At 54.6% G+C, this 22910-nt stretch overlaps 3 protein-coding genes across 11 annotated transcripts; 1 reads left to right on the forward strand and 2 right to left on the reverse strand.

The window, feature by feature from the left end:
- Positions 1-123: 123 nt before the first annotated feature.
- On the reverse strand, positions 124-4672 carry CCDC166 (coiled-coil domain containing 166). 2 transcript variants are annotated; one of them, XM_081497171.1, is made up of 3 exons: positions 1874-1942; positions 1253-1789; positions 124-1159 (listed from the first exon to the last, which is right to left on the reverse strand). In XM_081497171.1, exons 2-3 carry the CDS (start codon positions 1691-1693, stop codon positions 230-232), a joined length of 1371 nt encoding a protein of 456 aa, XP_081353297.1. In that variant the 5' UTR covers positions 1694-1789; positions 1874-1942; the 3' UTR covers positions 124-229. The 2 variants fall into 2 exon arrangements, with proteins under 2 accessions (XP_081353297.1, XP_081353295.1); XM_081497169.1 differs by having other exon boundaries at positions 1253-4672.
- MAPK15 (mitogen-activated protein kinase 15) lies at positions 1375-22387 on the forward strand. Of its 3 annotated transcripts, XM_081497157.1 has the most exons (16): positions 1375-1597; positions 7333-7718; positions 16580-16715; positions 17917-18015; positions 18271-18300; positions 18405-18495; positions 18931-19061; positions 19173-19336; positions 19528-19667; positions 20405-20462; positions 20814-20951; positions 21053-21158; positions 21266-21425; positions 21519-21631; positions 21717-21845; positions 21960-22387. In XM_081497157.1, the coding sequence occupies exons 3-16, from the start codon at positions 16647-16649 to the stop codon at positions 22134-22136; spliced, it is 1605 nt and encodes a 534-aa protein (XP_081353283.1). In that variant the 5' UTR covers positions 1375-1597; positions 7333-7718; positions 16580-16646; the 3' UTR covers positions 22137-22387. The 3 variants fall into 3 exon arrangements, with proteins under 3 accessions (XP_081353283.1, XP_081353282.1, XP_081353284.1); XM_081497156.1 differs by having other exon boundaries at positions 21717-22387; XM_081497158.1 differs by having other exon boundaries at positions 1392-1597; positions 18221-18300; positions 21717-22387.
- Positions 6552-9120, reverse strand: LOC145509151 (uncharacterized). 6 transcript variants are annotated; one of them, XM_081497179.1, is made up of 6 exons: positions 8935-9120; positions 8692-8805; positions 8276-8410; positions 7966-8058; positions 7375-7405; positions 6552-7166 (listed from the first exon to the last, which is right to left on the reverse strand). In XM_081497179.1, exons 3-6 carry the CDS (start codon positions 8307-8309, stop codon positions 6662-6664), a joined length of 663 nt encoding a protein of 220 aa, XP_081353305.1. In that variant the 5' UTR covers positions 8310-8410; positions 8692-8805; positions 8935-9120; the 3' UTR covers positions 6552-6661. The 6 variants fall into 6 exon arrangements, with proteins under 6 accessions (XP_081353305.1, XP_081353307.1, XP_081353308.1 ...); XM_081497181.1 differs by lacking the exon at positions 7966-8058 and having other exon boundaries at positions 8276-8392; XM_081497182.1 differs by lacking the exon at positions 7966-8058.
- Positions 22388-22910: the final 523 nt, after the last annotated feature.

Here is a 22910-nt window from a genome sequence, read left to right on the forward strand (position 1 = left end):
CAGACACACAAGGCAGAGAACGACCAAGAAGCCTTGCAGGTTGGAAACTGGAAGCCATAATGAGTGGCCCCTGCGAAGGCCGGAAGCGCTGGACAGCGAAGCAGGCGGTGCCAGAGCGGAGAGTGGTGGAGGGAGTCACGCCTTTATTCATAATCCACTCACCAAACCCGCCTCCTGGACACCCTTTCCCCACCACCTTCTGGCCTCACTAGCCTTCCTCGAGGTAGGTTCAGGCTCTCCCGGAGTCGGCTTCATCTGCAGCATCATGGTCGCCGTCTCCTTCGACTGGTAGAGGATTAGAGCCCGACCTAGGGACGAGCTTCTCAGAGAGGATGGTGTTCTGTGAGGCGGCACGCAGTGAGGACCGCGAAGAGACTCGAGAGTCCGGTCGGGATGGTGTCAAGGACGCGACCCCGGAGCCCGGGCCTGACGGGGTCAGGGATGGGACCCGGGAGCCTGGGCGCGACACGGACAAGGACTGGGCCCTGGAGCCCGCGTGCGATGGGTCGTGGGATGGGACTCGTGAACTGGCCTTCGAAGGGGCCAGAGACAGGACCCTGGAGCCAACACGCGACGGGACCAGTGACGGGACCCTGGAAACTGAGACCTTCGAGGGCAGGGACGGGGTCCAAGAATCCGCGCGGCATAAGACCTGAGGCGGATTCTGAGAGGCTGGGACTGATGGGACCCAGAAGGTCGCGCGCGACGAGGTCTTGGAGGCAAAAGACCCGAGGTGAGAAGCGACCGGCGACGGTTGCCAAAGCGGCGGGCCCTCGGGGCCTCGGCGCAGCCAGCCGTGCATGCGCGCCAGGTCCCGCGTGTCCTCATGCTCGCGCCGCAGCTGCTCGCGCTGCTCCAGCAACTGGCGCCGCGTGTCCTGCAGCACCTGAGCCCGGCGGAGCAGCCGCAGCAGCTCTTGCCGCAGGCGACCATTGTCCACTCTGATGGCCTGGGTGTGCGCCAAGAGCGCGCGCGCCGCCTCCCGCTCCGCGCGCCGCGCTAGCGACTGCACGCGCTGGCGCGCCTCGCGCTCAAACGCTGCCTTGTCCTCCAGGAAGCGCCGCTTCACGCGGTGGAGCAGCTGTGTGTGCTCCACACGCATATGCAGCAGCTCGCGTTCCAGCGCCCGGATCCGGGCCAGCTGCTCCAGCTGCAGCTCCTGCGGCCGGGGCGCGGGTCAGCGCCGGTCCGCGGCGCGCACCCACCTCACCCGGCCCCCGCCCGGCCTGCCCGCGGGCGCGCGCGCACTGGCCTTGTAAGGCTGCAGCTCCTGCACCTGCTGCGCCATATGCGCTGCGCGCGCCTCCATCTCCAGCAGCTGCGCGCGCACCCCGTCCTCACGCTCGCGGTAGATCGACGCCAGCTCTGCGCGCTGCCAGTCGATCTGCGACAGGTTCACGCGGTTCTGTTCTTCCAGCCTAACGATGGCGTTGGCGCAGCGCTGCGCGCGCGTGCTCGCGTAGCTGGCGTAGAGCCGGTTTTCCTCTCGGAGGCGCGGCGCCTCGCTGTCCAGGAAGTTGTTCTCCTGCTGCACTTGGTCGACGCGCTGCTTACAGGCATCCAGTTCTTCAGAGAGCAGCTTGTGCTCGCGCTGCAGGTACTGAGCGCGGTCCGACAGCGGCGGCTCCGCATCCTCTCCCGCCGCGCCCCCCCGGCGCCCGGCGCCGGGCCCGCGCTTCTTCTTGGGCGTCATGGGTCGGGGCCCCCAGCCGGCTCCTCTAACTCAGCCCTGCCCCTCCCCCAAGCCCGAATGTTCTGGCCAGGTTGGACGCGTCTCAGGGTCACGAAGCTACGGGAGGCAGAATCAGGAGTTTGGGGTCAATCAGGGGTCAGGGTATTGTCGCCAACCTTTACTAGTGGGCTCCTTCCGGACCTTGGCCGTCAGTCGGGGTTCGTCCACCTTTAGTAGTGTTGTCGGTCAGCCGGAACGCTCTCCATGGAAACAGAACTTGGTCGCCCTCCCCAACTCCAGTCCTGTTGCTTGCACAGCGCCCCCCAACCCCGCCCCGCTTTCTCCATTCCCCCCAACTCCCTCACTCGAAGTCGGTGCGTGATGGCCCATGTGCCTGCCCTGCAGAGATCGGAGTCCAGACGGGCAGGACTTCGACTTTCCCCGGAGGACCACGCTGGGCTTGTTTCTGAATCTAGCAGACCCAGCAGCAGCCGGAGTAGACCCCACTCTCCACGTCCAGGCGGCCCTTTTGCAGCCCCTACGCCAATGGTCGCCATATGGGGAGAGGTTTTGCCAAGTTTTTGGCTTCCCTCACCGCATCCTGCCACACACGAAATCTCCCTATATCTTGTCAGTACAGAATGCTTCCTCACAACTTTTCATCACTCCGAGACCCAGTTTTCCTCAAAGCGCTTCGTGATTCCTTCCTTCTCTCTGGAGCCCTCTAGGAGTTAGGACTGCTGGGAAGGCCAAACCCATATGGTTGCCATCCCCTGATCAGGAGAGCTTTTCTCTGGGATTTCCTCTCCTCAGCAGGCCCCTGAGGCAGCTGTTTAGCTTAACCCACCAACCTGCACTTGGCCTTCCCAGCCGGCCGGAGTGGCTGGTCAGGCCTCCCGTCCTGTCTGATGCTTTTCACAAGTAACTTAAATCTCTACCCATTTCTGCCCTGCCTTCATATAGTTGGGTTTCTGTCCTGGTGTGTCCACATAGGCTGCTATAGGGACAGGTTCAAGAACTGATGACTTGTAATGTTGTGAGGAGCACACTTTAGGAAACCACATGTGTAGGAAGGCTTGCCTCCAACAAGCCTTACGAGATTGACTTCAGAGCCCAGTACTTTGCTCCAATGGCTGGACTTGCTCTAGTTAGTTACACGTGTACCAAAGGTGGGGCAGAGCTTCTTAAAATTAGGAACACACTTGAGGCATTTTCCTCCTTATAAAAATGTATTTTATGAATTAAAATGACAGACTTTTAAGACAATGCAGAATTTCCATTATCTTCACATTATAAAATGTTAAAGAAATACTGACTCGTAAACTCCTAAAACAGCATCTGAGTGTCAGCCGTAAGTGATCTGGGCTTCTTACAGAAAACTGGGGAAAGCCTAAGTAAACCAGGGCAAGAATAAGCCATGACCCTGCAGTGGGGGCTTCAATAGGCCTATTTGGTACCCCTTTTCCTCCAAGCCTGGCATTCCTGACCAGGGTCTCTCTGCCTTCAGAGGCAGCCACCAACGCTCTCCACTGCATCACCCTGGGGCCCACCTGGGGCCACTGTCACCATTTGACTGATGGAAAAACAGACTGCTGATCACATGGACCAAGCCTTGTCTAACTCAATGAAATTATGAGCCATGCTGTGTAGGGCCACCCAAGATGGATAGGTCATGGCAGAGAGTTCTGACAAAACATGGTCCACTGGAGAGGGAATGGCAGACCACTTCAGTATTCTTGCCTTGAGAACCCCATGAAGAGTATGAAAAGGCAAAATGATAAAACACTGGAAGATGAACTCCCCAGGTTGGTAGGTATGCTACTGGAGAAGAGTGGAGAAATAACTCCAGAAAGAAGAGATGGAGCCGAAAAGAAAACAATGCCCAGTTGTGGATGTGACTGGTGATGGAAGTAAAGTCCAATGCTGTAAAGAGCAATATCACGTAGGAACCTGGAATATTAGGTCCATGAATCAAGGTAAATTGGAAGTGGTCAAACAGGAGATGGCAAGAGTGAACATTGACATTTTAGCAATCAGTGAACTAAAATGGACTGGAATGGGAGAATTTAATTCAGATGACCATTACATCTACTACTGTGGGCAGGAATCCCTTAGAAGAAATGGAGTACCCCTCAGAGTCAACAAAAGAATCCAAAATGCAGTCCTTGGGTGCAATCTCAAAAATGACACAATGATCTTTGTTCGTTTCCAAGGCAAAGCATTCAATATCACAGTAATTCAAGTCTATGCCCCAACCAGTAATGCTGAAGAAGCTGAAGTTGAACGGTTCTATGAAGACCCACAAGACCTTCTAGAACTAACACCCAAAAGAGATGTCCTTTTCATCGTAGGAGACTAGGATGCAAAAGTAGGAAGTCAAGAGATACCTGGAGTAACAGGCAAGTTTTGCCTTGGAGTACAGAATGAAGCAGGGCAAAGGCTAACAGTTTTGCCAAGAGAACACAGTGGTCATAGCCAACACCCTCTTCCAACAACACAAGAGATGACTCTACACATGGACATCACCAGATGGTCAACACCGAAATCAGATTGATTATATTCTTTGCAGCCAAAGATGGAGAAGATCTATACAGTCAGCAAAAACAAGACCTAGAGCTGACTGTGGCTCCTTATTGCTAAATTCAGACTTAAATTGAAGAAAGTAGGGAAAACCACTAGACCATTCAGGTATGACCTAAATCAAATCCCTTATGATTATACAGTGGAAGTGACAAATAGATTCAAGGGATTAGATCTGATAGAGTGTCTGAAGAACTATGGATGGAGGTTCGTGACATTGTACAGGAGGCAGTGATCAAGACCATCCCCAAGAAAAAGAAATGCAAAAAGGCAAAATGGTTGTCTCAGGAGGACTTATAAATAGCTGAGAAAAGAAGAGAAGTGAAAGGCAAAGAAGAAAGGAAAGATATACCCATCTGAATGCAGAGTTCCAAAGAATAGCAAGGAGAGGTAAGAAAGCCTTCCTCAGTGATCAATGCAAAGAAAGAGAGGAAAACAATAGAATGGGAAAGACTAGAGATCTCTACAAGAAAGTTAGAGATACCAAGGGAATATTTCATGCAAAGATGGCCACAATAAAGAACAGAAATGGTATGGACCTAACAGAAGCAGAAGATATTAAGAAGTGGCAAGAATACACAGAAGAACTGTACAAAGAAAAAGATCTTCACAACCCAGATAATCACGATGGTGTGATCACTCACCTAGAGCCAGACATTCTGGAATGCAAAGTCAAGTGGGCCTTAAGAAGCATCGCTACGAACAAAGCTAGTGGAAGTGATGGAATTCCAGTTGAGCTATTTCAAATACTCAAAGATGATGCTGTTAAAGTGCTGCACTCAGTATGTCAGCAAATTTGGAAAACTCAGCAGTGGCCACAGGACTGGAAAAGGTCAGTTTTCATCCAATCTCAAAGAAAGGCAATGCCAAAGAATGCTCAAACTACCGCACAATTGCAGTCATCTCACAAGCTAGCAAAGTAATGCTCAAAATTCTCCAAGCCAGGTTTCAACAGTACGTGAAAAGAGAACTTCCACATGTTCAAGCTGGATTTAGAAAAGGCAGAGGAAACAGATCAAACTGCCAACATCCGCTGGATCACCAAAAAAGCAAGAGAGTTCAGAAAAACATCTACTTCTGCTTTATTGACTAAGCCAAAGCCTTTGACTGTGTGGATCATAACAAACTGTGGAAAATTCTTCAAGAGATGGGAATAATAGACCACCTTACCTGCCTCCTGAGAAATCTGTATGCAGGTCAAGAAGCAACAGTTAGAACTGGACATGGAACAATGGACTGGTTCCAAATAGGGAAGGAGTATGTCAAGGCTGTATATTGTCACCCTGCTTAACTTATATGCAGAGTACACGATACAAAATGCCAGGCTGGATGAAGCACAAGCTGGAATCAAGACTGCTGGGAGAAATATCAGTAACCTCAGATATGCAGATAACACCACCCTTTTGGCAGAAAGTGAGGAAGAACTAAAGAGCCTCTTGATGAAAGTGAAAGAGGAGAGTGAAAAAGCTGGCTTAAAACTCAACATTCAGAAAACTAAGATCATGACATCCAGTCCCATCACTTCATGGCAAATAGATGGAGAAACAATGGAAACAGTGATAGGCTTTATTTTGGGGGGCTCCAAAATCACTGCAGATGGTGACTGCAGCCATGAAATTTAAAGACGCTTACTCCTTGGAAGAAAACCTATGACCAGCCTAGACAGCTTACTGAAAAGCAGAGACACCACTTTGCTGACAAAGGCCTGCATAGTTAAAGGTATGGTTTTTCCAGTAGTCATGTATGGATATGAGAGTTGGACTATAAAGAAAGCTGAATGCAAAGAATTGATGCTTTTGAACTGTGGTGCTGGAGAAGATTCTTGAGGGTCCCTTGAACTGCAAGGAGATCAAACCAGTCAATCATAAAGGAAATCAGTCCGGAATATTCATTGGAAGGACTGATGCTGAAGCTGAAATTCCAGTACTCTGGCCATCTGATGCGAAGAACTGACTCATTGGAAAGACGCTGATGCTGAGAAAGATTGAAGGCAGGAAGAGAAGGGGACTACAGAGGATGAGATGGTTGGATGGCATCACCGACTCGATGGACATGAGTTTGAGTAAGCTCCGGGAGATGGTAATGGACAGGGAAGCCTAGCGTGTTGCAGTCCATGGGGTCACAAAGAGTCGGACACGACTGAGCGACTAAACTGGTCTGAAACAGACTGCGAGGTGGGGACCTGCTCTCAAGACCCGTCTGGGCCGGTCCTCCGCGGTCTCGGACCCCTTGCCCTCCCAGGCCACGCCGCACCATCTCCTTCCCGGGCTCCTGTGCCGCACACATCTGCGCGGGAGTGTCTAGGTAGACCTTGGCCTTTTAATTTCTGTTTCGAAGTGAGGCACCCGATGAGGAGAGGTTTTTAAAGTCGTACGGGCCTCGCAGGTTTCTCGGCGGTTTGTCCTCGCGTTAAAGCTCATAAACGCCTCTTTCCCGAAGAAGGGTGGCAAGCGTTTCCTCTAGCTCGTACTCTGGGTTCCTGGAGACTTGCTTCTCCCAGGCGCTGCAATTCCCGATGACGCAATCCCGAGGGCCTCGAAGGCGGAGGCCCAGGGAAGCTCCCCCCGGCTCCTGACCGGGTCCTGCCGCGATCACAGGCAAAGCCGGCCCAATTCGGGCTCGGCTCCCTCCAGGCCCCGCCCCACCCCCGCCACGTCCGCCCTCTCCCAGCCGGAAGCGTCCACCTTGGCGCTCGCAGCTGAGCCGGCCGCCGAGGCTGGGGCTCGCCTCTGCCCCGCGGCAATTAGGGTCAAAATTGTCTCCTTGGCTTCCTCGGGCTCGTTCCGCACCGAAGGCCACGGGGCGCGTGGGTGTTCCCGGGAGCGGCCCCTCTCCCGGGGAAGAGGGTCGTGCCGGGCCTGGAGGCGGGCTGAGACGCCCCATGGCAGACCTCAGGAGGCTTTCTCTAACTGTGCTGAGAAAGGGTTGTCTGGTGTCCAGGTCCCTCCCGCCGCCTACTGGAGACGGAACTCACCTCCAAGGGCCCAGATTCAAAGCCAAGTGTTACTCCTGATCCATCTCCCCACCCTTGGGGTCTTTCCCCCTCCCTTCGTGATGGTGTGCGGTCTCTGTCCTTCCAGGGGCAAGACCCAGGCTGGGGAGCGTCTGGAGGGGTCACTCACCTCTTAACCGGGACCCTGAGCTGGAAAGACACTGGAAGGAAGAGGCGCTGGGAGTCTGCTCAGCTTCTGCCAAGGCCGCCCTCCTACCCCCGCCCCCTTCCTCCCCCCAGCCCCTCCCCCCGGCGGGTTCTCCCAGCCCCTCCCCCCGGCGGGTTCTCCCAGAGACCCGTCCTGGACCCTGAGGGCCGCAGCACAGTGTCCCATCCGGCTTGTTCCTAGGATACGGCTCTCTTCGCTGAGCCCCTGCCCCTACTCGGCCAGGCCACCAGAGGGCACACCTTCCTGCCCCGGCTTGCTGTTCCTTCTGCCTTGGAGCCCTCCCTGCTGAGCTCCGGAGACTTGGGGTGAGCACTCCTTCTCTGGAGTACCAACAGGCTTGGGCTGTGTGTCTGACCCGCGGGTGAGCACTTCCTGCTCCCATTTCACAGATGGAAAAACTGAGGCACAGAGTGAGTTGTGCAAGGACTCCTGAAAGCACTGGGTCTGTAACTTGGGCGTTAGTGGGCTCTTCCCACTGTGTGCACTGCCTCTCTGGCAGAGGTCAGACGAAGGGGGCCTGGCAGGAGGGATGCCCCAGCCCCACCCCGGTACCTTGTCCCTTGATCAGAAGCACAGCACTGATGGCGATCACCATGGTGAAGGGGAGGATGGGCAGGAATGTGAGAAATGTCCAGGAGAGCCTGTCTATACAGTGCGTCCTCTGGCTGAGGTCACACCCAGGAGACCCTGGACCTGGCTGTAATTTGGCCCTGGGCAGGCCCCCAAGTCTGTCCCATTCCCTAGATCCTGGTTTAGGGCTGCCTGCTGGCCTGCCCTGCCCCACCCCCAGCCTGAGCTGGCCCTGGGCTGGGCACTCAGTTAGGACCCTTCCTCAGGCAGCCTCCCCCCGACAGCCAAGTACCTTGGAACTGGTGCCAGACCCACACCAGGCTCATGGTCAGCCCCAGGTGGAAGGACCAGATCCAGGCCACAATGTGGGTCAGCTCCAACAGCTACAGCCACCCTTGAAGGAAGTGCCCTCCCCAGACATACAGAGCTGTGAGGGACAAAGCTGCACATCACCCAATTCCCAGGAGCCACACAGGTGGGAGCTGGCAGGAGCCAGCGAGGGCGGGTCTGGGCCCTGTGGTGATGCTGCCGTGGTGGCCCAGGGCCCTGGCCTGCTCAGGGTCAGTGGGTCACAGCTTTGGGGAGAGGCCTCGTTGGAGCCCAGGGCCTGTGGGCTTGATCCTTGGTACCCCCTGAGTGGCCAGGTCAGGGTGGCTGGGGCTTGGGGTATGATGCAGGTTGGTCTGCACGCCAGGGGTGCTCACCTACCTCTGTTTGTGAGAAAGAGGATGACAAACAGAAGGATGCCCAGAGTCCAGAGCCCTACGCAGGCCCCGATGGCAATGCCAGCACCCACCTCCACAGCCTGGTTCAGAGACACCCCTGAGAGACAGTCAGGAGGGGCGTACCCTGTTTGAGTCTGGACACATGATCTAGAGACAAGTCCATCTACAACCCAAAGGTGCCCTTCTAGGAGAGGCCCAGGCAGCTGGCTGGGGTGACCTGGGGTACCTGGGTCCATAGCCCTCACTGGGAGCGAGAGAGGAGAGCCCAGTTTGGAGCCCCAGGTGCTGGGGAGCACAGCAGGTCCTCCTGCCGCAGGCTCAGTGCTGCTCTGGGGACAGGATAGGCAGTGGGCTCCACCGTAATGTAAATGGGGCGCAGCTGATATCTGCTCAGACTTGGACACTGAGGGGCAGGAAGGGTGGGGCCCACACATGGACTGTGACACACTGGGCGGGGCGGGACCCACACGGACTGTGACACTGCCGTCCGGGAGGCGGGCTCCCCGTGAGTCTGGTCTCCCGGGTGTTAAGAAGGCTGGTGACCGTGGAACAGCAACTTCAGGCCAAATCATCTCAACCTAGGGGTTTGACCTGCCGTGTGCCCACTCCCCCAACTGTGGGTTTCCTGGATGAGGCCTCCCAAACTGCTCATGATTTGCCCATAGGTCAGCTAAAAGTTCAATGCAAGGTCCACTTTTTCTTGAATGCATAATAAATACCCTAAATCAATAATGGACTCAGAACAAACCTGAAGGTACAACTGCATGCAATAAAACTGTCAACTGGCACTTGATGAGAAAATAAAAACTTCTTGACAAAATTTATATCTGCGAGGATATTTAAACATGGGGAAAATGGACTGGGTGGAAATAATGGCCCCAAGATTTCTCTTTTATGTGGATTTCTCTCCACATAATATCAGATTTAAAAAGAGCAAGTGGATGAGTCAAATGACCACTGAAAAACTAATTTAATAATTAAATGAATGTAATGAAGTTCACTCACAATGGCCCCTCCTGACCTTGAATGTGGAGTAACTCCTCTCGGCCGTTCAGACTTAAGCTGAAGAAAGTAGGGAAGACCGCTAGACCATTCAGGTATGACCTCAATCAAATCTCTTATGATTATACAGTGGAAGTGACAAATAGATTTAAGGGACTAGATCTGATAGACAGAGTGCCTGATGAACTATGGACAGAGGTTTGTGACATTGTACAGGAGACAGGGATCAAGACCATCCCCATGGAAAAGAAATGCAAAAAAGCAAAATGGCTGTCTGAGGAGGCCTTACAAATAGCTGGGAAAAGAAGAGAAGCAAAAAGCAAGGGAGTAAAGGAAAGATATACCCATCTGAATGCAGAGTTCCAAAGAATAGCAAGGAGAGATAAGAAAGCCTTCTCAGTGATCAATGCAAAGAAATAGAGGGAAAACAACAGAATGGGAAAAACTAGAGATCTCTTCAAGAAAATTAGAGATACCAAGGGAACATTTCCTGCAAAAATGGGCTCGATAAAGGACAGAAATGGTATGGACCTAACAGAAGCAGAAGATATTAAGAAGAGGTGGCAAGAATACACAAAAGAACTGTACAAAAAAGATCTTCACAACCCAGATAATCACGATGCTGTGATCACTCACCTAGAGCCAGACACCCTGGAATGTGAAGTCAAGTGGGCCTTAGAAAGCATCACTACGAACAAAGCTAGTGGAGGTGATGGAATTCCAGATGAGCTATTTCAAATCCTGAAAGATGATGCTGTGAAAGTGCTGCACTCGATATGCCAGCAAATCTGGAAAACTCAGCAGTGGCCACAGGACTGGAAAAGGTCAGTTTTCATTCCAATCCCAAAGAAAGGCAATGCCAAAGAATGCTCAAACTACTGCACAATTGCACTCATCTCACACACTAGTAAAGTAATGCTCAAAATTCTCCAAGCCAGGCTTCAGCAATACATGAACCGTGAACTTCTAGATGTTCAAGCTGGCTTTAGAAAAGGCAGAGGAACCAGAGATCAAATTGCCAACATCTGATGGATCATCGAAAAAGCAAGAGAGTTCCAGGAAAATATCTATTACTGCTTTATTTACTATGCCAAAGCCTTTGACTGTGTGGATTACAATAAACTGTGGAAAATTCTGAAAGAGATGGGAATACGAGACCATCTGACCTGTCTCTTGAGAAACCTGTATGCAGGTCAGGAAGCAACAGTTAGAACTGCACATGGAACAACAGGCTGGTTCCAAATAGGAAAAGGAGTACGTCAAGGCTGTATATTGTCACCCTGCTTATTTAACTTCTCTGCAGAGTACATCATGAGAAACACTGGGCTGGAAGAAGCACAAGCAGGAATCAAGATTGCCGGGAGATATATCAATAACCTCAGATATGCAGATAACACTACCCTTATGGCAGAAAGCGAAGAAGAACTAAAGAGCCTCTTGATGAAAGTGAAAGAGGAGAGTGAAAAAGTTGGCTTATCAATGTTCAGAAAACTAAGATCATGGCAGCTGGTCCCATCACCTCATGGGAAATAGATGGGGAAACAGTGGAAACAGTGTCAGACTTTATTTGTTTGGGCTCCAAAATCACTGCTGATGGTGATTGCAGCAATGAAATTAAAAGACACTTACTCCTTGGAAGGAAGGTTATGACCAACCTAGATAGCATATTTAAAAGCAGAGACATTACTTTGTCAACAAAGGTCCGTCTAGTCAAGGCTATGGTTTTTCCAGTAGTCATGTATGGATGTGAGAGTTGGACGGTGAAGAAAGCTGAGTGCTGAAGAATTAATGCTTTTGAACTGTGGTGTTAGAGAAGACTCTTGAGAGTCCCTTGGACTGCAAGGAGATCCAACCAGTCCATCCTAAAGGAGATCAGTCCTGGGTGTTCATTGGAAGGACTGATGCTGAAGCTGAAACTCCAATACTTTGGCCACCTCATGCGAAGGGTTGACTCATTGGAAAAGACCCTAATGCTTGGAAGGATTGGGGGCAGGAGGAGAAGGGGATGGCAGAGGATGAGATGGTTGGATGGCATCACTAACTCGATGGACATGAGTTTGGGTAAACTCCAGGAGTTGGTGATGGACAGAGAGGCCTGGCGTGCTGCGATTCATGGGGTCGCAAAGAGTTGGACACAACTGAGTGATTGAACTGAATGAAGTTCTTGCTGCAGAATTCTTTTTTGCTGAAATTCACTGATTTCGGGCTGCTTCTGCTTAATGGCCGTGTTCTTGGTAGGAGAACAGCAGGGCTGAGACTGCCTTTGGCTGCGGGTTCCCGGGAGGAGGTGGGGAGAAGAGGGACTGGCCTGCCGACCAGGGGCCAGGGGTGCCCACTGCCCTCCGAAGCTGTGTGGGACTACTCAACACCCCACCCCTGGTCCTACCTTGTTGATGAGTTTACTAGGCTCCTGCTGTCCACTTGCTGTTCCTGCTGCCCACCGCTGGGGAGTGCCTAGCTATGCCTCCTGCCCCGCTCACGGCTCTGCTCCCCACCTTAGACCCTCCTCAGTGAGTCCAGCTCTCATCCCTTTCAGTCCTTCTTTTCCTGCTCTTCTCTGTCCTTGTAGGCATAGAGCTTTTCACTTTATGTTTATTATTGATTATATCTGGGGAATATTCCCACTCACTCAGTGAGTTTTCCATTTCATCTAAGTTATCAAGTATCTTGGTGGGAGGCTGTTGACAATAAACCCTTATTTTCTGGTCAATGCTTAAAGGATTTGGTAGGAATATAGTCTTTCACTCCTGACACTAGTAATTCCTCTCTTTGTTCTTGAATTGCACCTTTATTTTCTATGTTCTATATCAGTTTTCTTGATTGTAAGATGTCAATAATATGAAACCATTTTTAATATAATAGAACATTTAATTGCATCCATTTCCCATCAATGCCCAAGTCATTTAATGATTTATGTCAGCTGTTTCCATTGGCAGGGGGCTTTTCCACTAAAGGCCCCTGTGGTTTCCTGAGACCATGTTTCTCACCAGATTTAGTTCATTTCCAGCCTGAAGAGTCACCATGTCTGTTTGGCAGCCCTGAACTTGCTCTTCTAATTTTTTTAACACTGAGTTCCGCTTTAACCACAACCAGCTTCTCATTTGTAACCTGTTCTATATGCTTTCTATGTGTGTTATCCAATAAGTCATGTCCGACCCTTTGTGACCCCATGGACTCCAGCCCGCCAGGCTCCTCTGTCCATGGGATTCTCCAGGCAAGAATACTGGAGTGGGTTGCCATTTTCTTCTCCAGGGGATCTTCCTGACCCAGGAATCGAACCTGACTCCTGCACTGCAGGCAGATTCTTTACCATCTGAGCCTCCAGGGAAACCATGCTTTCTGTATGCTGCACTTTTAGGGTGGTTCAAGAACTCTAGATTGGCTTTTTTCCCCTTTGAGTACATTAATGATGTCATTGGTTTTTCTTCTGGCTTGAATTTTTTTCCTGATAAAAACTGCAGTCATGCTTATTTTTTGTTCCTCTGCATGTAAATTGCTTTGGTCACTTTAAAAATTGTTTCTTTATCACTGCTTTTCAGCAATTTAGTTATGAGTTCTTGGTGTTTTTCCTACTTGGGCTTCATTTAATTTCCCGAATTTGTGAATATATCATTTTTTCTTTAAATTTGCAAAAATTTCAGCCATTACTTTCTCAAACATACTTATTGCACACCCCCTTTGGATGACACTATCCCACAAGTCATTACTCTTTTTTTTTCCCTCTGTGGTTTCAGTTTGGGTAGCTTTTATTGCTGTGTCTTTGAATTCACTGATCATTTTTTTCCTACTATTTTCATGTTTTGTATATATCCAGGAGCATATTTATAATAGCTTTTTAAAAGTGCATCCATACTCAGTCATGACCAACTCTTTTCTGACCCCATGGACTGTAGCCTGACAGGCTCCTCTGTCCATGGAATTCTCCAAGCAAAATACTGGAGTGGGTTGCCATTCCTTTTTCCAAGGGGTCTTCCCAACCCAGGGATCGAACCCAGATCTCCTGCATTACAGGAAGATCCTTTACCAACTGAGCCACCAGGAAAGCCCTTCTGTTTATGGAGTTACATATTCTGAGTATTTCCTTTAAGTGGAAATCATTAAATATGTGACCTTTTGTATCTGACCTATTTCACTTAGCACTGTGTTTCCACACTGTAGCATAAACCATTACTTAAATCCTTTTTATGGATGAATTATATTCCATTGTCTGTATAGATACCATTTTCTTTATCCAGTCATCAGTTGATGGATATTTGAGTTGTTTCTACCTTTTGGCTTTTGTGACTAGGCTGTTGCAAAAACTCATGTACAAGTATTTGTTTGAATATCTGTTTTCAATTATTTTGGATATATACTCAGAGGTTTCTCAGGTGGTGCAATGGTAAAGAATCTGCCTGCCAATCCAGGAGATGCAAGAGATGGGGGTTCGATCCCTGGGTCAGGAAGATCCCCTGCAGTAGGAAACGGCAACCCACTCTAGTATTCTTGCCTGGAAAATTCCATGGATAGAGGAGACTGGCAGGCTAAGAATTGGATGTGACTGAGCAACTGAGCACACACTTATACCCAGAAGTGGAATTTCTGGATCATATGAGAATTCTATCTTTAACTTATTGAGGAATTGCCAGACAGTTTTCCATAGTAGCTGCACTGTTTTACATCCTACCAGCTACTTAGCATGCATGCATGCATTGGAGAAGGAAATGGCAACCCACTCCTGTATTCTTGCTTGGAGAATCCCAGGGACAGAGGAACCAGGTGGGCTGCCGTCTATGGAGTCGCACAGAGTCAGACACGACTGAAGCGATTTAGCAGCAGTAGCAGCAGCAGCACTTTATGAGAGTTCTGATTTTTCTCCATCCTTGCCAAGACTTCTTTTGTTTCATTTTGCAGTCATCCTGGGGGCAAGAGTGACCCCATGTGTCATGACTGCGATTCCCTGACAGTTAATGATGTTGAGTGTCTTTCCCTGTGGTGCTGGCCATTGGTACATTTTCTTTGAATATGGCTCTATTCAAGTCTTTGTCCATAGTTTTTTGGTTTGGTTTTGTTTAAATTTTATTTATCTATCTTTGACTGTGCTGGGTCTCCATCGCTGCATGAGGGCTTTCTCTAGTTGCAGAGAGTGGGGGCCTCGCTCCAGCTGCAGGGTTACTGGCTTCTCATTGCGAGGACGTCTCTTATTGTGGGGCATGTCAGTAGTTGCGGTTCCTGTGCTCTCTGAGCTCAGGCTCACTAGTTGTAGCCCTCGGACTTGGTTGCTCCAAGGCATGCAGGATCTTCCCAGACCAGGGATCAAACCCATGTCTCCATTTGCAGGCAGGTTCTTTACCACTGAGCCACCAGGGAAGCCCCTGGCCATAATTGGGTAAGTCTAATAACTATTTATTGGGTGCTGGATTTTGTGAATTTTATGCTACTGAGTATTGTTTTGTTCCTGTTTCCCTTTAAAGAGCGTTGACATCCTTGGCAGCCTGTTAAACTAAACAGCCTGTGTCATCTTGCTCCCTTTGAGGCTTGCTCTCCACACTCATGATGGGTGCGAAGTAGCCTGTAGTCAAGAGCTCAGCCACTTCACTGAGGCCATGACCCACCTGGGGTCTCTCCTGAATGTTCTGGTGTCTGCCCTGGCTGCTCAGCATTAAAGATGTCCTCTACCTCTATGAAATCTGGACTTGAACAGATTACCCCACCCCCACCCCCAGCCCTCTTGTTCTGTGCTTGGACTCTTGGAAATTTCTCCATCTCTGCCCTGATGTGGCGCTCAGCAAGAGAATTAAGAGGCCCTCATCGGGTCTGCTTTGCTGAAAGCACGGTCGTGCGGTGCTGCAGGCACTTGGTTCACATACTTGTTGTCCAGTTTCCTAGCTCTTCACTGAGGGACAGTTCAGTCACTCCCTCACGACCAGAATAAAAGTCTCTCATCTCTTTTTTGTTGCTTTTTCCCATGTTTATCCCCTCCCCCGTCCAACTTTATATTGAGATACAACTGCAGTATAATAAACTGCACATATTTCAAGTGTACAATTTAAACTGTTTTGACATATGTGTCAAACGTCTGAAACCATCACCAGGCTTGAACATTTCTATCACCTCCTAAAGTTTTCTTGCACCACTTGCAATCCATCTCTCCCTCCACTCTACCACAAAGCTATCAGTGATCTGCAGTTGACATTTTCTAGAATTTCGTACAGATGGAACCATACAGTATACTCTTTGAGAGAAGATCTGGCTTCTTTAATTAGCATTATGATTTTGAGCTTCATCCATGTTGTGTGTATCGATAGTTGTCCTTTTTTGTTTATCTGAGTAATATTCCACTGTGTGGTTATACCACGTTTTGTTTATCCATTCCTGTTTCAAATGTTGGAAGCAACATTCGAGTTGTTTATAGTTTGGGGGTGTTACAAATAAAGCTATGTACGTGGGTGTGTAACTTGACGCATGTTTTCATTTCTCTTGGGTTACTACCACTGGAAGATGCCTGGGTCACGCTAAATTTAAGTTAAACATTTAAAGAAACGACCAAATATTTTCCCAAAGTGGCTGTAGCGTTTTACACGTTGGGGATGCCATGGCCCCTGCCCCCAAACACCACCCGAGAGGAGGGCTGCGAGTGACACGTTACCCTTCGGCACCGCCTTAGCAAGCCCGGAAGAAGGCAGGGAGGGAGGCCCGGCCGTGGGCACCGCACGTGCAAAGGCCCGGGGGTTGGCAGAAGGCTCCTTGGGCGCAGGTGCGGCGTGGGGCGGAGAGGGGCACCTTCTCGGGCTCGGCCGGGCGGGGGGCGGGGCTGCGGGGAGGGGCCCCTCGGCGGCCCCGGATGGGGCGGGGTTTGGGCGACAGACGGCGCTCCGTCGGTTCCCAAGGCAACCGGATTCAACAGTTCGGGAGCCCGGCGGGTGTCTGGAGGCTTCCTAGTTCCCGCTTGCCGACATGTGCGACACCGAGGTGGACTGTCACGTCGCCCAGCGATACCTGCTCAAGCGGCGGCTCGGGAAGGGGGTGAGTTCGAGAGGCGCCCGGGCGTCCGCGGGACCTGCAGGACGTGGGTAGGGCCAGTCAGAGAACTGTGACCGTCCACGCTGCAGGGACTCCTGCGCTGGGGTCCTGCCTCCTCCATGAGCTGCAGATATGGCCCGTTTCTGACAATAGGGCCCTAACAGCCCTACTCTCAGGGTACTTGTTCCCTGGCTCTGGGAGGCAGCTGAGAGCTGGGCCCCCCAAGGTCTCAGGTCTGATCCTAGAGTCCCCCGGCCCCCGCTGTCCCCACCACCGCCTCGGGCTACCGCCTGCCTCTCCCGGTGCCCACAGTGTGACACAGGCGCTCGGGGGTGGGCAGAGCCCTGCCCAAGAAGGGCCTGAGCCAGTGAGTGGGGGTGGGGCCTGAGCCTGTGAGAGCCCGAGTGCTTTTGTGACTGTGGGCATGGGAGAGCAGGTGGGACTGTGTGAGAGTACATGTGTCAAGGTGGATCACAGGGTGTGTGCAAATGTGAGATGGGGAGCAGAGAGAGTTGCACATAGTGCAAGCAGTCGTGCAAAAGCCCTGGGGCAAGGACATGCTGGGCTGGTGGGAATGAGCAGAGCTGATGTAACTGGACAGGAGACTGGGGGACGGTCTGGGAACATGGGGATTTGGGGAACTGCAAGGGCTTCAGCTCCTGCTGTGAGTGACACAGGGAGAGGAACAGCCTTTGGTACCACTTTGCAAGGCTAGGCTGCCCGCTCTACTGAGGATGCCCTGTGGGAGTGGGTGGGGGAGAGAATTTAAGAGGTCAGGGCAGTGATAGGGCTGCAGGTGGGAGAGGCTCAGACCAGGGTGGAGGGGCATAGGGGAGAAGAAGTCTTCAGATTCTGATGAATTCTGAAGTTGGAGCCAACAGGATCTGCGGACAGGCTGGATGGGGTCCACGAGAGTGGGATCAGGGTGCCTGCAAGAGTGAAAGTCTGTTGGAGAAGGGACCCACCCAGGAACTCCCTCCCGTTCCACAGTGAGGACCTGTGACCCCCACATCCCCCTGGGGCCTCCCCAGAGGCCCCCTTTCTTGCCCCTAACCCCCGTTGCTTCCTATCAGCCTCCTCTGGAGGCCTGCAGCTTTGGGGGCTTCCCCTCCCTGGAAGCCGAGTGGGAAGGAGGAGGCTCGTGTCTACAGGGGGCAGTCTGGCGGGGCTCTGTGCCCAGCAGGCTGACCACCGTCCTCTTCAGGCCTATGGCATCGTGTGGAAGGCGGTGGATCGGAGGACTGGCGAGGTCGTGGCCATCAAGAAAATCTTTGATGCCTTCAAGGATAAGACGGATGCCCAGGTAAGTGAATGGGGAAGCGAGCAGTGTGGGAAAGGATGAGGCAAGGCTGTGGGGTGGCTCCCTGCTGCCTTGTGTCTGAAAGGTACAGCTGGAAACCCAATCACAGCAGGTTTCTGCATTTCTCAGAGCACTGTCCCCTGCAAACCCAGGGTCCAGCAGGTGTGCGGGCACTGAGCGTCTGTCCTTTCGCATCCTCTCCGGACAGGGGCTTCCTTTTTGCTCCACACCCACACTCGTGTTTCTGTCTCCTTCCAGAGGACGTTCCGGGAAATCTTGCTTCTCCAGGTGAGTGGCCAGGCCATCTACCTGCTGCTCCAGGTGCTGTCTCTCCAAAGAAGGGGAAGCCTGGCTCCTGGCCCCCAGAGCACAGCCCCCTGCTCTTTCCCCAGGAATTTGGGGACCATCCCAACATCGTCCGCCTCCTGGATGTGATCCCGGCAGAGGACGACAGGGACATTTACCTGGTGTTTGAGTCTATGGGTGAGTGAGGCCTCCCTCAGACCCCAGTCCCCCTTTGGCCAGGCCCAGGACCACCCCTGCCCACCCATACCCCAGTGTTTCCCGCAGTGGCCAGTGCGCTCAGCGTGGGCAGAGTCCCTTGGAGCTGGAGAATGTCAGCCCCCAAGGCCTAGTGGCAAATACCTTGACCCCCACCTCTGCAAGGGTTTGCAGTGACGTGTCCTTTTTTCCTGCTCATTTGATAAGACAAAGGCAGCATGAAATAAATATAAAAACAATTCCACAAACTTTGTTTGCTGTGCTGACAAAGACGGTGGGCAGGCTTGAGAGGCGGGCAGGGGCTCCCAGGCAGCGCCTGTGCCCAGCACATGCTGGCGAGGCCCAGGTCTGTGGGGACTGAGGAGCCCCCGCGGGGGTGCAGAGTGGTCCCACCAGACTGACCAGCAGGCCCCCCAGACACCGACCTGAATGCCGTCATCTGCAAGGGTGTGCTGCTGAAAGACACCCACAAGCGCTACATCTTCTACCAGCTCCTGAGGGCCACCAAGTTCATTCACTCAGGGCGAGTCATCCACCGAGACCAGAAGGTACCGCCCACGCCCGTCTGCTGAGCTCCAGGGCCTGGCCGGTGCCCTAGTGGTGCACAGGGTCCTCGAGCCCCAGGCAGGTCAGCCTGCAGCCTACCTCTTCACCCCCAGCCATCCAATGTTCTCCTGGATGCCAGCTGTTTGGTGAAGCTCTGTGACTTTGGCCTTGCTCGCCCCCTCAGCGGCCTCCCTGAGGTGCCTGAAGGCCATGCCCTGACGGAGTATGTGGCCACGCGATGGTACCGGGCTCCAGAGGTGTTGCTGTCTTCCAGCTGGTAACAGCGAGCAACCTGCCCTCATCCCGCCCCCCTTCCCCCTGCAAGGTCAGGGCCCCTGCGCCCCCCTGCCCAGCCAGGGCCCTTGGCCTTCTTGCCCCACGAGTCCCAGACCCCACTTGAAGTCCCTCCTCCCACCTGCGCCTCGTCCTCTGGGGTCCCCCCTCCAGCTCCACCCCTCCCTGCACCAGGTACACTCCTGGGGTGGACATGTGGAGTCTGGGCTGCATTCTGGGGGAGATGCTGCGGGGGCGACCCCTGTTCCCCGGCACATCCACCCCGCACCAGCTGGAGCTCATCCTGGAGGCCATTCCGCCACCATCCAAGGAGGGTGAGCATGTGCACAGGCGGCTACTGGCACGCAGCTGTGGGGGGACGGCACCTCATGGACCAGGACTGCATGGGAGGACGGCAGGGAGGGGATGGGGCTGGGAATGGCAGAGAGGCGGGATGAGCAGTGTCCAGAGGCCTTGTAAGCCTGGAGGGGGCAAGCTGTGCAGGGCAGGCCCAGGGAGGGGCTGCTGGGGGTTTCTGCCAGGGACACGGGGCCCACGAGGGTCAGGCAGTGCCCATCAAGGATCTACCCGGGGCGGGACAACAGCACAAGCTCTGTGGAGGGGTGATGGGCGGCCCCACACTGTGCTGCCAGGGGCCGGACGGGGGTGCTAGCGAAGAGATGGGTGGAGGCGGCTGGGGGGGGCAGCCCGCAGCTGTCCTTCCTCCCCTGGGGGGGTGGCAATGTGGAGGACAGCGTTGGGGAGCCCTGCTCTCTCCCTAAGTCTGCTCTGGTGGAGAGGGCAAGGGGCTCCGCATGGAGGTGGGAGGGACATGTGTGCACATGAGAGCACACAGCATGTGGAGGAGGTAGGCGTGTAAGGACAGGTACATGTGTGCATGCACTTGTGGTGTGCACGACCTGGTTTTCAGGGTTTGAGCCCTGCCAGAGAGCCAAGGCCCTGCAGAGGCGGTTGCTCCACAGGCCAAAAGCAGTGGCTTCCACTTCCCTGCGCTGCCAGGCCGCCCACCTTCCTGACTCCTGAGCACACTGCCTTCTGCCCTCGCTCCCAGACCTCCTGGCACTTGGCTCTGGCTGCAACATCTCAGTTCTGCAGCACCTGCCGTCCCGGTGAGTGCGGGGGCTTCAGGGGGCCCCAGCGTCCTCCGTGCAGCCTTCAGGGCCAGCGAGTGTCAGCTCCATGGGCCCTGCCCTCTTGACCACAGTCCTGAACCGGGAAGCTGTTGGTCAGCCTGAAGACCCCAGGGTGGGGCCCGCTGGGCTGGGAGAGCGGCGGGAGCTGCCCCAGGCCTCAGAGAGCGGAGTCCGACGACCTTCCCCGGAGGCCCAAGGGCGATGCAGGGGGCAGGAAACGGGGGTGGGGGATGGGGGTGGAAGTTGAAACCCTAGCAAGGGGCACAGATGTGGACGTGGGGCTGGGGGGCCAGACCCTGGATGCCTTGACGAGCCGGCTTCCCACAGGCCCAGGCAGACACTAGATGCCCTCCTGCCCGCCGACACCCCTCCAGACGCCCTGGACCTCCTCTCGCGACTCCTGGTGTTTGCCCCTCATAAGCGGCTCAGCGCAGCCCAGGCCCTGCAGCACCCCTACGTGCAGAGGTAGTGGCTGGGGGTGGCGCTGGGCTGCAAAGCTCCGAGGGGCTCTCCCGAGACAGCCCAGTCCCGCCCCTCCCAGCACTCGCCTGGCTGGCTCCTCGCAGGTTCCACTGCCCAGCCTGTGAGTGGACACTGGCTGGGGACGTGCGGCTCCCGGTGCAGGAAGGAGCCCAGCTCTCAGCCGCCGGGTATCGCCGCCGCCTCTATCAGGTGCTCGGAGACGCCACCCCCCGTCATTCGGGTCCCCCGAGGCCTCCTCTGCGCCACGACCCCGCCCCCACTCCCACCCCCCTCTGAGCGCCCCTCCGCTCTCGCAGATGATCTTGGAGCGCAGGGGCCACGGCCGCCTCCCGAAGGAGACGGGCCTGGGGGGCGGTCCCCCGACCCTCGAGCCGGAGGCCCAGCTTCCCTCGGGCTCGCCCTCGCGGAACCCCGGACGCCGGCCTCGGAGTAACCCCGGCCAGGGCCCCGTGCACGGTGCGTGGTCTGGCGGCCGACGGACGTGTGGGGCCACCAACCGCCAGCAGCGCCGGACTCCTGACCCCGGGGTTTGGTCTCCCGACCCCACAGACGGCGGAGCCCAGGACCCTTCCGGGCAGAACTCAGCCCCCTTGCACCAGCCTCCGCCCCCAGGAGGTCCTGGGAGAGGGGCGGGGCCCGGCGGGGCGACATCATCCTCGTGGGTAGGTCCTTGTGGGGTCGCGGCAGGACCGCTCCCGCTGCTTCTTTACGAGGGCGCCGGTGACGCTGCCACTCGCCCCTCCCCAGGTGAAGGCCAGCGTGAGGGAGGCGGCGCCCTCCTTGACCTCGCAGGCCGCCGCCCAGGTGGCCGTCCGGGCCCTGATCCGCAGTGACCGGAACCCGGGCCGCGGTGCGAACGCGCCCGGCGCGCCACGAGTGAGCCCGTGCCCCCCGCCCCCTTCCCCCTTCCATCCCCTCCGCCGGCCGCTCCCCGCGCTGGGCGCTCCCTCCACGCCTCCTCCACGGTCTTCGATCCTCGTCTGCGTGCAGGTTCCCCCTCGACCTCCGGGGGCGGCCCGGCCCGGTCGGAGGATGTTCGGGGCCTCGGCCGCGCAGGGGGCCCAGGGGGCCGCTCGGGCCGCGCTGGGGGGCTACTCCCAAGCCTACGGGACCGTCTGCCTCTCGGCGCTGGGCTGCCTGCCCCTACTCCCAGGACCTCGCGCCTGAGACGCCCTGCGGGTCTTCAAGCGGACCACCCCGGCGCCCAGCCCCGCGCCCTTCCCCCAGTCCCTCGGTTGCCCCTCCTCCAGCAGGTTCCGGGGCCCAAGCTCCCATGCTCTCCACCTACCTTATCCCCAACGCACCCTCCCCTGGCCACATTTGAGCCCCGGAGCTTGTCTGGGCCTCTCTGGGGGACTAGCTGAGGTTCACACCCCAGCCTCGATCACTTCCTCCAATAAAGTTCTACCTGTCCCCCACCCGCCTGCCCATCTGTCATCCTCAGCCAGGGTCTGCCAGCGAGGATGCACCAAACCTTTTCCGTTCTGGAGGACAGAGCCCTTGAGAGGCCTCCAGGGTGCCATATGCTGTCCCCTGGGCTCCTGTCTGCCCAGTGTCCAGCGCTTTCTCTCTAGCTTAAGGCTGCCTGGGGTTGCCTTGGGGTCACCTCTGTCCACAGCATTCAGGGCCTGCCTGGTGCCTGAGCACCTTGGGCCCCAGCTGGGGGTGCTGCAGGAGTGAGGCTGTCCCCAGGGTGGTCCTGCTGGGGAAGGTCCTGTTCAGTGCATCTGTTGCTGGGCTGCAAGCCACTGTGTGACCACATTTGTGGCCCTGAGCCACAGCAGCAAAGGGGAGAACACGGGACAGTGCCCCTGACTGCAGTCAGTCACGCCCCACCAACACGGTGACAGGCGCTTGGTTCGTCTCCAGGTCTTGGCTGGGGAAGGGGAGAGCGGCTGGGATGTCAAGGCTTCCTCCTCTGGTATCACCAGGCAAAGCACC

Source organism: Giraffa tippelskirchi, chromosome 6, assembly GCF_054371585.1.
Source record: "Giraffa tippelskirchi isolate mGirTip1 chromosome 6, T2T-mGirTip1v1.2.pri, whole genome shotgun sequence".
Taxonomy (NCBI): Eukaryota; Metazoa; Chordata; class Mammalia; order Artiodactyla; family Giraffidae; genus Giraffa; species Giraffa tippelskirchi.

Coding starts and splice junctions, on each gene's coding strand:
- CCDC166 (XM_081497169.1), bottom strand. CDS start 1,693: ATGACGCCCAAGAAGAAGCGCGGGCCCGGCGCCGGGCGCCGGGGGGGC. Junction 1,160..1,252: donor AGGAGCTGCAGCCTTACAAG/GCCAGTGCGCGC, acceptor CCCCGGCCGCAG/GAGCTGCAGCTGGAGCAGCT.
- LOC145509151 (XM_081497179.1), bottom strand. CDS start 8,309: ATGAGCCTGGTGTGGGTCTGGCACCAGTTCCAAG. Junction 8,059..8,275: donor GGTCTGGCACCAGTTCCAAG/GTACTTGGCTGT, acceptor CGCACTGTATAG/ACAGGCTCTCCTGGACATTT. Junction 7,167..7,374: donor CTCAGGGTCCCGGTTAAGAG/GTGAGTGACCCC, acceptor ACCCTTTCTCAG/CACAGTTAGAGAAAGCCTCC.
- MAPK15 (XM_081497156.1), top strand. CDS start 16,647: ATGTGCGACACCGAGGTGGACTGTCACGTCGCCCAGCGATACCTGCTC. Junction 19,062..19,172: donor TCATCCACCGAGACCAGAAG/GTACCGCCCACG, acceptor CTTCACCCCCAG/CCATCCAATGTTCTCCTGGA. Junction 20,952..21,052: donor CAGCACCCCTACGTGCAGAG/GTAGTGGCTGGG, acceptor GGCTCCTCGCAG/GTTCCACTGCCCAGCCTGTG.